This window comes from Sphaerodactylus townsendi, linkage group LG11 (assembly GCF_021028975.2).
Source record: "Sphaerodactylus townsendi isolate TG3544 linkage group LG11, MPM_Stown_v2.3, whole genome shotgun sequence".
Lineage (NCBI taxonomy): Eukaryota > Metazoa > Chordata > Lepidosauria > Squamata > Sphaerodactylidae > Sphaerodactylus > Sphaerodactylus townsendi.
Window position 1 is genome coordinate 25799519 of NC_059435.1, and position 15190 is coordinate 25814708.

Here is a 15190-nt window from a genome sequence, read left to right on the forward strand (position 1 = left end):
AAATATATTAAATATATTTGTTTTGCCTTCCTTGTAAAAAGGAATTTCATGCCTAATAGCTTTAGTGGGAATGGTTTTGCCACAAGGGATGTTTACACTTTAGGTGAGGGAGTACATGCCGAGAGCAGCATGTATTTGCTTTCAGCTGTACCTGCAGGCTGGTGGCCTCAGGACAGCCCAAGCTGTCCCAGTGCCTGTAGCTCTCACCCCAGCCTCTCCTGAATTAATAGTATTCATTTGGTTTGTATCTTGTCAGCATTTTAGCTGGCTGAACTTCATGATGACTCTACCTTATACCAAATCCAGGGGAAGCGTATCAGTAAAATTATGGGCTGATCATACTAAACTGTATGTTACACACTCTGTATTGTTGTAAATTGAACACATGGTTCTCTTGAATATGATGTTTGGCAAAACAGTCCGTACCAGAAATCTGTTGAACACTTTCTTGTATGACACTATATATATAGAATTTTTGGACAGTGACCACTTGATTTTGTTTATATTCTGTGATGTAATTATTTTATTTAGCATGTAAATGATAGTAAACTATCCTGCTTTACTATGGCAGTAGGGTTTTTTCCTTCAGTTTATTGAGACTAGTCTCTTTTTTCTATTAAGTATTTTCCAAGCATTTGTACTTACAGCCGAATTGGTTTGTGTGTGTGTGTTTTAATGATACTGCATGTATTAATTTTCCTTCTCTCCTCCCATCTTTACTGTGCTGGACTTCTTTTTTCCTTCTCCTGAACTTCATGATCTTAACATGATAATTGAAGAAGCTGTTAATGCTATGAACAAAAATTTGGCATTTAAGCCTTGGTGTTACCTTCAAAAGTTCATCCTATTAGCTTTTATCATTTATATGAATCCAGAAAATACAAACAGACCCATGTTATATATCCAAGATGGTAACCAAGTATATTATGAATTTTCATATATTACCTTGAGAATGGCTCATCTTCTGAATTTAGGACAAGCATGAATTCAGTGCAAAATGTCTTTAAACTGTTTGTGTTCATGTGTCTTCTATAATGAATTTGTGAACACTGTTTATCTAACACACTAAGTTTTCCCTGTTTCTTCATCTGCTCTTCCCACAAAGAGGACACTTCTGACAAGATGGATGGTAAGACACTGTTTTGTCTGTCATTTTCTAAACCTATTAATCTTGTGATTTCTGTTCACATAATTTGATGTCTGTATACCCTATTCATCTGATTTTTGACTAATTTTCCATATTGATATTCATCTGATCTGTGACTAATTCTGCATGTTTAAACGGACACATCACACTTTAATTTCAGTTTGAATTGTGACTGTACAATCGGTTCTCATACAATGTTTTTATATGGTTCAATAATTTTTGATGAATCTTATTTATTTTAGCAACTCACAAAATCAGTCTTTATTTCACAGATTCTCAGTAGCCACTATGACTTGTAAAAATTTAAGTTATTTTCAACCTTTTCTCTCTTGTAACTAGTGCGCTTGCTCACATTGCATTTGCAGTTTGCAGGCTATGATTTAAAGAAAATGAAAACATTTGCTTATGCACTCCCTCCAGGATTATCCTAGGTCTTTTCCACCCATAGCAGCTTATAGGACTACTTTGGAGGCTGTTTCTGGAGAATGTTCATATTCTGCAGGTGGTTTGTCCAGCAGTATGGAGAGCTGCTACTGAGAATCCAGGGCTTTACAGGTTTTCTATACTCCGTCTTCTTGATCATTCCTTTTTGAAGAGGATAAAAAGTCTGTTGCCAAGATGTTCATAGAGACGTTGCTCCTTGCTTGGCTTGGCTTGGCTTGTTGCATTTCTTCTTTAAAAATCTTCTGGACTTTCCAAGAAAGGACCACAAAAACAGAATCCTTTTTAAGCAGAGATTTAGCAAATTTACAGTAACCTACTGAAAGTTCTCCGTTGGAAGCCCAGCTTTAAAATGTTAAAACTTCCATGTTATATGTTTCTTTCAAAGTTAGTGCTTAAATTTTTAAACCTGGACACATCACAGAAAAGGGTGTGATGAACATTGAAAGAAAAAAAATCATTTTTCATCTGATATTACCAGTTCTTAAAACAGTTTTTTTTTATATTAGAAGAACAGCTGTATGTAACTAGCTGATAACATACCTTGTGGTGTAACACTGGGTTAGTGAGATCTGTGTCATTTCCCTTGGATCATTTTTGGGTTTGGCTTTTTAATGGATACAGAAGCTTAATTTCTACTCTTAAATTTTCTGCTTAACAAAAGTGGCCACAGACTGCTGTATTATCTGGGCAAGAAATAAATAGGGGAGATAATCTTTTTTCCAAACATATCAGCATATGTTCCATATTCTCTAAAGGTAATTGAGGTGATAGTATTTCCATATATCGTAGTATTGTGGTGATAGTATTTCCATATATACCCTTATAAAGAGGATCTTCACTTTGGTGTGTGTTTGGAGGTGTACCACAAAGATAATACTACTACTTTATGAGCTCCCAGTGGAAACTGAATTTTGTACACCTCCTCAGTGAGACCTTATAGTTCTTCTACATGTATTAAACAGCCAGTTCCTTACATATGCTGCCCTTTTTTGAGTCTTAATCAGAGAGTTAGTAAATATCTTTTGGGTTCACTACAGTATTAGACATGCTAAGTATTAATATAAATGTTAGTCTTAGGTTGTTTGTTGAACTGTTAGCAGGGAAATAACCATTAATGGCTGGTGGGGAGAAAAAAAGCAGGAAGAAAGTTTAATAATTTCTGCTTAGTACTTGTGTCTTGGTAGATTATTGTAGCATGGTGGAAATGGGATTGGACATTTATCCAATCAAAAAAGGACTTGTCAAATATAGCATTAATTTTTAGAACAAGAAAGAGGATAATCAACAGGTTTGATGTTTATGCAAACTTGCTAATGTCATTGTTTCTTTTTAAGAAGTAAGGTCTTCTTACTTTTGCGATTCTGAAAAATGTATTTGCAGCATAACCTTTTAAAGAAGAAATGAAAGCAAAAGTGAACACCCAAGTATTTTTAAAGCCAGTATTTAAAGACAGCTATGGTGAATAGGTGGCAGGTCAGTTCTTGCGCTTTGGAAATGCTTGCAGTTGTACAGATTGCCGGGACGAGAAGCTTTGCTATGCTGTGAATTTCTCCCCAGCAAGCAGCCCAGTCCTTGTTCACTGATGACTGTCCCAAGACAAATGGCACATTTAAGGAAGTTGGAAGTAGTACTGTACTTGCATCTCCATTGGTCTCTACTAGCCACTGTGTGCTTCTTCCTGCCTGATTTGGATATTCCCAAATAATGTAAGGTTGGGAAAATGGAAGCATTCCTTTTGTTTCTCTCATCAGTAGGAGGGGACTGTCTGTATCCAAAGCATTTGGATCCAGTCCTTTTGTTGCTATCATTGTGACTGCTCCTCAGTTGCTTCATCTGCTTTTGCAGCTAGCTCCACCTGTAGGCTGAAATTGTTATCCTTATTTAATGTCCAGGATTTGCCTCTGTTACTGTGAAATCAGAGCTAGTCTGGAAACTTCTGGAGTTGTGTAAATTGCTTTCAAGTGGTGTTTTTATACCTCTTTACATTAAGTCACATCTATTGTACGGCTGCATCTAACATGATTTTAATTATAATGGCTGGTGGACAGGTGCAGTTGTTCAGTTTTCATTTGATGAGACTGGAGATAGCAGTGGATTGTTATTACTATAACTACAGTTATTAATACATTTACCGCCTTTTACTGCACTCTCAGGGTGAGTTACAATCAATGGTAACTTCCATGAAGGTATAGACCAAAATGTGCTGTTAAACAATGCAGCGACTTTTATGAATTTCCTCCAGCTTCCTAAGGGTGATTGCTTGCAAAATTAGAGCTGTTTTATTTGGAGTATCATTATTTGAATATTTTCCCCCATTTAGGAACAGCTTCTGAAGATGGTAAGAAAAATAAGCTTCTGCTTGAAAGCAGATGCTTCCATTTTGTATATCCATTGTTGTAAGCAATAGTACTGTGCAGAGTATGTAATCATGCGGCTTTTCAGGTTAATTTTAGTTGGCTTCTTAATAACATTTTGGTGTTGCTGCAGTATTCCTTTGCAAAATCTTGTGCTCTTTTTTTGTCAAGCATTCCAATAAAAATATTGAGTTTCATTTTATTTCATATGTGTAAAATTTTGGTTTTGCTTATATGTTGTAAAAGTTATCAGTGACGCTTCAATATGCAAAACATTCTCATGCTTCTGGGAAGCAGGTGCTACTGTTCGTTGGGGCTCGAGCTTTTCTTGGCATTAATGAGCAACCGTTTTGATTCAGATCAAAATCAGCACAACTGCCGGGTCAATCATAATCTTTGTAGTTTCTTAGCATCATAAGACAATGGTGGCACTCTGTATTCCCATCCTTTGCAGGCGCAATTTTTATTCAATTACACACCCTGTTCATCCCATTCTATTGGACGGAGGAAATGCTTTCATTGCATGGGTGTGATTGTTCTGGTTTAGTCAAAGTTGTTTGTGCATAATTTAAAAAGATGACACTGCTTTCCAATAACTCAGTAACTTTTTATACTAGCTGTCTTCTTGTAGACTTCCTTCTGTGGACTTTCTTCTCTGCTTGGGTGGATAAATCCTTTTGTAGGAAGCCTAAAGAGTATGAGAATTATATCAAACAAGGCTGTGTGCTGAACTGCCTCGGTCTTTCCTACTTTTCTTCTGGATTTTTGTTTGATGGTCAATTTTTTAAAATATTAGTACAATAAATGTTGCAGTGAGTGTTAGGATTTGAAATCTTTAACCTTAGATTTCGTATTGGTACATTTTCATCCTTCTATAGTCTGCTTAACAACAAAAGGCTTCTAAATCATTTGATTTTTTGATCTTAGACACATTCAACTTGAATATGGAAGATGCGTGGATTCTGCTTCAAGGCTGAACAAAACTTTTCTCCTTAGAAAATAAATATAGAAAATAGAAAGCACAAAAAATGGCCAATATTTTGCTAATACTTTTCAAAGCTATGATTGTGAAGCATTGTTTTGGTAGGTCTTGGCAGTACAAGCCAATTGCAGAAACAAAATCAAGAATTGTATTTAGACCGGGGGTGGGTGGGGGGTGGGTAAGGAATTAAGAAACTTTGATCTTAATTACACACTTAAAATAGGCTCATTTCTTAGGGTGATTTCTGGGTACATTGCCAGGTCCGCTACTCATTTCAACTTTTAACATACCTGTTAGTGAGTTGGTTACAATTTTTTTTGCATTTAATGCAGATAGCTTTTAAAATACTAATTTCACTTTCTCCATAATGTCTTTAAAAATTAACGTTCCTGTAATGTAACCTATTAAAAAGTTGTGATGAAGTTACTTCGTGCCTGCATTCACCCATCAAGAATGCAACACTCTAAACTAGCCCATATTTTATACATTTTAATTTCTAATTAGGAATTAGTAATAGTGGATAAGGACAGGAGCCTGGTTTGTGGTATATTCTTCATATTTATGTGCACCTGATCCTCCAGTTTCTATTACCTTTTTCCTTTACAGGACGTGTGCGAAGCAAGCTTTCAGCACCTTCTATGGGCATTGGAAACTCAAAGACTGATTCAAGGGGCCGTAGCCGAACAAAAGTTGTGTCACAGTCTCAGCGTATGTATTGCCACCTGTCACTTTTACCAGTCTACTAACATTAAGCCACGTACATAGTGTTACAATCATTGACCAAAGGATATGGTCAAAATATTTTATTTTAAAAAAGAAACACTACATACTGAGTTGTTGTTCTGTGCCATAGGTTCATCATCGCCAGACAAAAATGAAGGTATTTTTTTCAGTGTTTCAGTGTTTTGGGTCAATAGTCTTTTTTTGCATGCTTTTGAGTCTTTTATAGTTGGTGTGGTGTTAATTGGAACAAAATACAGACATAATATGAACATCTGCCCTCCAAAAAAGCAAAAAAGTAATTATTCCTGCTGTTTGTTAATTTGTACCACTTACAGACACTTGTGCACCATGAAATCTGCAGTAAATGAAGTATATTATAGGAAGTGAGACAGGGAATGAATACTATTTATTGAGGATTGTGATTGAAATCAGTGCCTTAAACAGTTTAGCTGTTTAAAATCAATACTTGGAGTTCTCTCCAAACCTGTCATGCTTTATTTTTTTAACTAGATATAGTTTACTTCAAAGTAGTTCAGAATTCTGCAACATAAGCACCTTGGATATGTCAAATGAAGAAAAGCAGGTGGATCTTACTTCATCATGAAGCAAAATTGACTTCATCGTATTTCCCGTATGTGTAAATAATGCCAATCAAGTTGCAGCTGACTTATGGCGACCCAGTAGGGTTTCCTTAGGCACAGTCGCTTCTAATTTCTTGCCACTTTCACTTAGAAAGTCATTTAACATTCCTATTGTTTTAAATCCAGAATGGCCTTTTCATGAATAGATGGTCATCTTTTGATTCAAACCATGGTGTTTTATCTTTCAGTGTAATGTGGTTGTTTGTTTTCAGCCTAATTGTCAAATGTTATACATTCCAAGATGGCTGGTGTTTCTATGCTTTTTACCAGAGCATAGAAGTATAGTGCAAACATCAACTTAATATCACTTACCACATTTCCTACAGTGGTGGTGGTTGTTATGTATCACACCCAATAGACACATTGTTCATCTTTTTCTGCTTTCTTCTGCTGGGTTCAGTGCTTGAACAAAAACCCAAAGGAGGCAGAATTTTTAGGGGAATTCTTTATCCAATGTGGGCTCCTGGTAGCTCCACCACTGCTCAGGAAATCCCAGTAAGGGAGAATTTTCAGTATAATACTGGAGAAAATGGTCACAGGTCCACCTCAGCTGGCTGTGTGAGAGAAGAGGTTGTGCTTACTGTTCCCAGTTTCTCATTCTTCTCTCTCCCTTCTGGGTTTCTGTGTCTCAACTAGAGACAATGCTGTCTTCCCAACTCCCAGTGTGTGACTTCCTAGAATTCTGAAGACTAACTTGACCTCGAGTCTTTATTAGTTTCACCACGGTGCTTTGGGTCACACAGACACTCTGATTTTGAAACAGGAACAGAACAGAAATCTTGGAAGGAGAACTTAAATGCTGGGATATAGAACTTTTTTATTATTTTAAGCAATATCACTCCAAATATTTGCAGCTGTCTGATACTTTCTCTCACTGCAGCTAACTATGGCTATCCTTTTATTGAGGTACTGTAATGCTGCCTTATTTCAAGCAGGGAGATAAAGTTAATGAACTGCAAGATTTTTGTTACATCTGAATTTATTTATCTTAGTTCCTCTTCCCACAGGTTTGGAATTTATTTTTAGCACTGTACTAGCCCTGTGCTAGTATGCACCTTCCCCTCCTTAACGCTACAATTTGTTTATTCTACTTTCATTTAACTGTAGTTTACCATTATCCAGAACCAACAAACTATGGTTCCTGTTTGATCACCAAACCAGGGCTGCAGACTATCTTCAAGCCATGTTTTGCTATCCTTGTTTGAAGAGTAAACACAAGCCTTAATTTGTTAGTTGTGACTTAATGGTAAAGTTCAGCTTGTGTTAGTCAGGTAACTAAATGGGAGTGCAGTGTTGGGGTGGGAGAGGAGAGTAAGCACAGAGCTCATTTTATAGTGCTGAAGGATAGTTTGCTGTTGAGTATACTTGCTGCTGCTTACATGGTAAAATAATATCACTAATTGAGCAGTGGTGCTTTCTATATACAAGCAGAGCTCACTGTTGAAAAGACAAACATGCCATTTTTCAGTGGGGCTTTGTGAGTTTGGGATTATCTACTTTGCAGTTGCTTTTAAATGTTGGCTCCATTCTAGAGTTCTTTGTGCCTATTACATCATCCATAGGAAATCACTCAGACACAGGGATTGAATGGGCTATAACACAAAGTGTGTGTGTGTGTGTGTGTGTGTGTGTGTGTGTGTGTGTGTGTGTGTGTGTGTGTGTGTGTGTGTGTCTCTACAATATTTAACATGTGACACTGGGAAAGGCATGCATGATACTGGTAAGCTAGGTAGGGAGTCATGATTGTCTGTAAAACTAATGAGGATATGTTCAGTAGCAAATCGAACTTGTCACTACATGATTTAGGAAATGGCCCCTTGTTGCAAAGTGTAGTACTGCTTTGTTTCAAATATAAAGCCAATCTCCTTTATTATTATTTTAAATATATATACTTTGCTGTTAAAATATTCTCAGATTATGCTTTTTATTCTGCCTAATGAGCTTTCATAGGCCGCATCCTACCTGATCAGCTGGTTATGTGATGTAAACTAAACTGGGGACTTTCACTTCGCACTTTGTATGTAGTGTGGCTTAGGTTACTTCCGTTAGAAACAGGCCCTCTGTTCTGGCCACAGGTGGTGCGGTCTTGCAGGGGAGTGGAGACAAGAAATGACCAGGAACGGGGCTTTCTCAATAGCTGGCTCTCTGGTTGTAAGATGCTGTCCCTTGAGGCTCTCCTGGTACCTACTTTACTAGCTTTTAGGCGCCAGGCAAAAACATTTCTCTACATCCAGGCAATTAAGCTTTTGTTAATGGTATTCTTTACTGTCTGCCTTCTACAAATTACTTTTATGCTGTTGCATATTATTTTTAATTATGAGAGTTTTATTTCTTTAGAATTTGTTCCTTCCCCCCTGTCCAGAGCCTTGCATGGGGCTGCTCTGTTGTCTGAAATTTTTTGAAATGTTTTAAGTGGGGTTTTTTGTTTTATTTTTGTGGTTATTTTTTGTTTTATTTTTGTGGTTAACAGTCAAGATTTTGGACAGATGAAGTAGAAATAGTCTAAATAAATAAATAAGCTTTAACAGCATTTTGCCAGAACTTCTACTCCTTTTTCATCTCATTTGGTCAAAACTTCTTTTTAAAGGAAACTGCCTTATCTTATGTGGCTTCTTTGTCTTCACTTGTTAATCATGCAGACCTACTTTGCGGATTCCGCATGGGCCAAAAACAGTGGTGTGAAAGAGGTGTAAAATGGTTTTAAATGGTGTAAAAGAGTTTACACCATTTTCACACCACTGTTTTTGGCCATGTGGAATCTTCCTGAGTTTTGAGACCTTTCCTAATTCATGATATGCATCTAAGTTTTCATTGAGGTTGCTTGAAATAATTACCAGTTATCCCAAAGGGGTATCTTTACCGTCCCTTTCAACTTCCTTTTGACTATTATTCTCATTTTCCTGTTCTGAAATCAAATGTAGTTGTGTTGGACTTCTTGGGGCTTTCATTCACATGTATGCCGAACTGAGTACCATGATCACTGTTCCCAGTCAATTCCTCACTACTTTCAACTTGTACCAGGCCTTGAGTACTACTTAGTACCAAGTCCAGTGTTACCTCTTGTTACAGTGGAAAAGGAGAAATTGTGCCTTTCCTTGCTGGGAAGCTCCCTTAGACCAAGGCTTCCATGGAAAGTACCCAGGTAACTCTCCACCACCACTCAAGACCTTTTGAGAGCCTCTACTGACTTGAGAAGGCACTCTTCCAGCACAGTAGATAAATAACAAAATAACATAACAAACCTGGTAGCACCTGTGCAGTCCAAAGAGAAAGAGTGGGTGAATTCACAAGGAACTGGCAAAAAGGCAAACAAAATACAGGGAAAAGTACACAACAACAGTATTCAAATGTAAAGCAATACAGTTGCACTAACTAAACTAGACATGTTTCCTATGCTGTAGCTGGTTCCTCAGTGCATGTGCAAAGTTTCTTGTGGCAATAAGAAGTTGAAGGAGTCCTTAACCCTATCCAGCTTCTTCTTGACCCAGTTCCCCTGAAGACAAGGGAAAATCCCAAATGTACAGATATTTATGTGAAGTTGAGTTGGATCTAAGCAAGCCTCCTTTCGATGATTGACAAGCAATTTCTCCAATCCCATACAAGTCTCCATCTCTGATGTCAGAAGCTACATTTTACCAATGTGAACCATATCCCACCTCCATCAAGCACCTGGGAAATGGCTCTGAACTTTCATGATAAATACCTGTTCTAACTCAAGTGCCCTTTGTGCAAAAGGGATTAAGTCTTCCAGGATGGTCCAGTATAGGATAGATTTGTAATGTAAACTAGGGTCCCAGATGATCTAGGTGCTAGGATTTCTGCCGCATCTCCCACTTTGAAATTCAGTTCAAGCGGGCTGCTGGTCTAAAGTGGATAGCATATGGAGTTGGAAACCAGCAAGGAAACATCTTATTATACATTAAACAAAAGAAATCTCCACACAAAAAATAGAATTACAGCCCTGACAAAGAGCCAACCTTTATCCTTGAGATGGGTATATATATTGTTAACTCATTGAGAGCTGGAGATATGAAGAGTTGTGTGCTATCTCTGGATGAGTACACGAAGCTGTTTTATAGAGATCACTAGACTAACAGTCAGTATTATCTACTTTGATCAACAGTATCTATTTGAGGTTTCAGATAGAGATTTTATCACATCACCTACTAACTGTTCCTGTTAACTGGGACTGGACCTTCTGAATGCAAAGTGCTGAACCACAACTCTGCCTTAATTGGCTGTGTTTCCAGTTGTATAACAAATGACTTAGAAACTCTAGCCAGGGACATGTAGATGTTGTAATGCCCAACTTGAATTTGATTGAGCATCTCTTTTTTTCCATTTAAACCTCTATGTGCACGCCAAATGCAAACTATGTATCCTTTTTCGTCTCCCCCACTTTCACTACTTTGTTTTTCCTTCATATTATCTAGATTGAACATATTGTTGCTACTGTTCCTTCAGCTATTAAATTCTTACATTTTGCAATTTACTTTGAGTAAAGATTTCCAAAGCTGTTAATCATATGCTTCAGTTAAATTCATTACGATGCAGTTCTTTGACGGCTGAAGAACTGCAATTGTGCAGCATTTGTTTTGTCTGCTTTGTATATGAGCATCTGAGCCCAATGGAAGCTACTAAATGCACTGCTTTTAGCACATAACCCTCTTGTGACATTTTCCCTCCTTATGTGAACTGATGAAAGCTTTCTTATTTCCATTTGCCATCCATTTTTAATCTGCTCTGCTCCTTCCCTCTCCATGGATTTTAAACCCTTACCCTATTCCTGCCTTTACACTTGTTCAGGATCACAGTCTGCTAACCCACAGTCTGGTGGTAAGGCTCTTCCAATTATGTGTGTGCATTGTTGTTTGACCACCCATCCCAATGGGGTCCTATTCAGCAGATATAACTGTTTGTCATATTCTCAGCACAATCAGATTCTAATCTGGAATGTTCACCTTACTACTTCAGATTCAGTTACACCCAGCCTAGCTACAGTAGAGTATAATGTCATGGGATTAGCATGGTTAAGAGTTAGTCTAGAGAACGCGAATTTGATTCGCCACTCCTACACACAAAGCCAGCTGGATTACCTTGGGCTAGTCACAGTTTTCTCAAAACTCTCTCAGCCCCACCTACTTTATAACATGCCTGTTTTGGAGAGAGGAAGGGAATGTGATTGTAAGCCACATTGAGGTAGTGGAAACAGGGCTGGAGAAAACTGATCTTCTTTTTCCTCTTAAGAGAAGAATGAATTCAAATATTTATGCAGTTTTTATACTTGATAGATTCCTCCATTACCATTCAGACTGAGGAGGACCTTAAATTTGACTGCAAACAAAAGTCCTTAAAATCTCATAGGGTAGACTTGTGAACTGACCTGAGCAGCTGAGAAATGACAAGAAGAAGGGTAAAGACAAACTTTGTGATATCAGACATTTTTAACAGGTTTCCAAAGTTTTCAGTCTGTCGGGGGGGGGGGGGTGTTACCCTCCATATTATAAAATTTGTAACACTTGAAGCGGTCTGCAGCTTGCACCACATTCAGCACTGAATGTAGATACCAATATCCTTAAAAAGTCCCACCTTTAATTAGAAAAAGCCAAATGCCTTAAATATAGGTTGTTATCCCGTAAGACTGTATCGCCTTAAACACTAAAAAGTAAAGGTAGTCATGGAAAGATGTAGACAACATATGGAATTTCAATTTCAAGATTATATTGCTGAATAGATTCCTGCCTAGAAGAACACATTCAGATGCAGTGTTTCCCAAACTTCTACTAGCTGAGGCATACACACAAACTAAAATTGTGGGTCTGTTGCATTCAAAAGAGTTTATGGGGAGAGTCAAAATCTGTACTGTTTGCGTAGTCCTGAGGAATACTTGCTCCTTTGTGCCTGAACCAATCTTTTGAGGTGCCTCTTAGCTGAAGGCAGAAAGTGAGTCATGCAGACATAAACCTTCTCTGGGTAAAAGTAATTCTGCTGTGTTTCTGCAGCAGGAAGGAATAAATCATAGCCATTTCAATGAGCCTGCCAGAGCAGTGATCCATGCAGATACAGTAGACAGGCTCTGGGCTCTGTAGTAGATTTGGGTTTAGGGCTCCTGGAAGCATACAGTTGTTTCATTTATTTCTTATGGCACAATAGTGTGACCCAGCGTATAGTTTGGGAACTGCTGTTTTACTGCATAAACATTGTTGAGGCAAACAACTGACTTCATAGCAATTGCATGAAACCTTTCACTTTCATCTCCTTCCATTTTGGTCCTGTTTTAGTCATTACTTGCTGCAATAAGATAATTAGATAATTAAATGTTTGCAGATATTTTAAGCTAGCTTTTCAGGAGAGGGAGGGGACTTGGTTGTATGCTTCAAATACTACACATCACCGACAGTATTTTAAAATATTGCATATACAACTTTAAATCAGTCTTTTTTCAAACAAAGCTATACTGTAAATGCATTTCTGTGACATTTGTTAGGAGGGAAGGAAAAACGAGGGCCCATAGTTAGACACCACCAACCCCCTACTCAAACTTAACCAAACTTGTGGGTCCTTGTAAGGAGGCTCATCATCCATGTGATGCTTCTACCTTGTGAATAACTCCCCCAGACCACTGCAAAGATTTCCCATTGACTATAATTGAGCCAAAAATTTCCCACGTCCTTTTCAGTATTTGCTATTGTGGAAAAATGTATCTGTTGAGATTCACTGGTCTGACATAGATTCATTATAGTCAATGTGGAATCTTTGAAGAATTGTGGGGGCTGTTTTTCAAGGCAGAGGCACCAAATCTGCAGCATGGCTGCTCGTGACTCGCCTTACAAGAACCCTCAATTTTGGTGAAGATTGGGTCTGGAGGTCCAATTTTACAGGACCATGTTGGGGGGATGGGTTTTGCAGGTTTCCACTTGTTGACTATGACGGACTTACGTTACACCAGAGAATTTCATGAGAAAAAATTTCCCACCGTAGCCAGTATTGGAAAGAGAGTTAGAATTTTTTTTTACTCCATTGCAGACCATTAGAAATGTTGTGGAGTTGTTTTTCAAGGTGAAGGCTCCAAATTTGCAGCATGACTAATGAGGAGCCTCTGTGCAAGAACCCCAGAGTTGGGTGAAGTTTGGTTGAGGAGGTCCAATTTGATAGGCTCCAGCGAGAAGAAAAACGGGGGCCCATTGGACTCCCTGACCCTAACTTTACCAAACTCAGGAGTTCTTGTACAGAGAGCCATTATCAGCAAATTTAGTGTGTCTGTCTTGAAAAATACTGCCCTCCCCCCAGCCCCACAGAGCCAATTTCCATTATTTCCAATGGAAGAAAAATAGCCTTTTTTCTTCTGAGAGAAAAGCAAAGAGGTCACAGCCACAAGTCAATGACTTCCCTCCCCCCCCAACCCCCGCCCCAAGCCCAACAGAACCAAACCAGAACCGCAACCCAGTAGATAACCCAACAGGAACCAGCCTCACACCTCAGAATTTCAACACAAGAAAATCAATCTGGGGGCATTTTTGCCAGCCCAGACAAACCTACTGTAATGTGCAGGTGCTTATCAGAACCCAGGCACACTCTGGCATGACACACCCAACAGGACCATTGTTAAACCAAATAATGCCAGCAGTGAGAACTGCAAGCTCAGCAGACGCTTGAACAACAAACATACCCTGACAGTTTCCCTAAGAAGGCCTCAGAAAGTGAGAGGGAGGAGGTTCTCATGTGTGCACTCTGATCCTCCTTGGTGGCAGTTTTGCACACTGGCACAGGCTCAGAGGTTGAACCTTTGGTACTCTGGCTACCTTTATCACTGGCGCTTCTTTCCCCCTCCCTTTACAGAAGAATGCTGGGCATAAACATATCTTTATTAGCTTCATTGTCTGTGGCACTCTGGTGGGTTCTGCTGGTTTCTGTTTGACATGCTGGTCCCTATCCTACTGCTTTCTTTTGATCTCTGACAAGATGAAGAACAATTTTGATGCAGCGCGTTATTCTCAGCATGCAGTTTTGGTTTGGAGTGGCCAGCCAGGGACTGTTTGAGCTGAGCATCACCTCCAACATCCCCCTGTGCTGCATGAAGGGATGGTTTAGGATTTTGGGTGAAGGTGAATTCAGAATGGCAGAAGGGATTTTGGGGGGGGGGGGGTGCCAATCAAATTAGGAAACTGCCCTGCAGTTTCTTTCTTCTGACATGTTTATTTTGGGAAGAGTGTTCACCTCAACTTCCCAAGACAGACTTTGAGAGGATTTAGGCATGTGCTCACTTCAGTCACCCCCATACTCCAGAACTGGGGAGTTGAACAGTGACAAGTTGACCTTGTGGAAGGTCAGTTGCTCATCATTCCAGAGGAATAGGCATGAGTGATGCGAACTGACAATGTACAGCAAGAGCACCATGGTCCTTCTCATCATGGTGCCAGCAAGGGGCACGTGCCAGGGATAGGCATCCTAAAGCAGCCTGTGGAAGCAGACATCTTCTACCTTGAAGGGCCACCTGTCAATAGTGATAATCTCAATAGTGATAATCTCATGGATGAGATGAGTGATCCTTTTCTCAACCTCCTACTTCTCTCAGCACCGTAGTGCTGTCCTCATCAAGAATCTCCATCAGAGATGCTTGGTGTCTCTTACCTGCTCGGGGAGAGTGCAAGATGTAGTCACAGGATGACTCACCTTTTTGCTGGCTGGCACCTACATGGCCACCACACCAGCCTTTCTTCCCACCTGAACATGTATCTCCTGATGATGCTTCATCAGATGTACTGGAGTCTGTAAGTCAAGAGATGACAAATGTATTTCCCTTGGCAGATCCGGACCCTACCAGCTAGCATTGTGCAAACTAGGGATCCATTGTCACCTGGAAGTGCTTTCAGCATTTGGAGGTGAAAGGAACCACAGC

General features: G+C 39.1%; 1 protein-coding gene across 44 annotated transcripts in view; it reads left to right on the plus strand.

The window, feature by feature from the left end:
- CLASP2 (cytoplasmic linker associated protein 2) overlaps positions 1-15190 on the plus strand; it is a 140642-nt gene that overhangs the window by 85046 nt on the left and 40406 nt on the right. For 16 of the 44 annotated variants that reach the window (XM_048511074.1, XM_048511073.1, XM_048511081.1 and 13 more), the window contains 4 exons: positions 1106-1129; positions 3912-3929; positions 5534-5635; positions 5781-5807. In XM_048511074.1, the coding sequence (XP_048367031.1) occupies positions 1106-1129; positions 3912-3929; positions 5534-5635; positions 5781-5807 (171 nt within the window). Of the gene's footprint in view, positions 1-1105; positions 1130-3911; positions 3930-5533; positions 5636-5780; positions 5808-11097; positions 11125-15190 lie in introns of all 44 variants that reach the window. The other 28 variants (XM_048511077.1, XM_048511083.1, XM_048511094.1 and 25 more) reach the window with 6 other exon arrangements.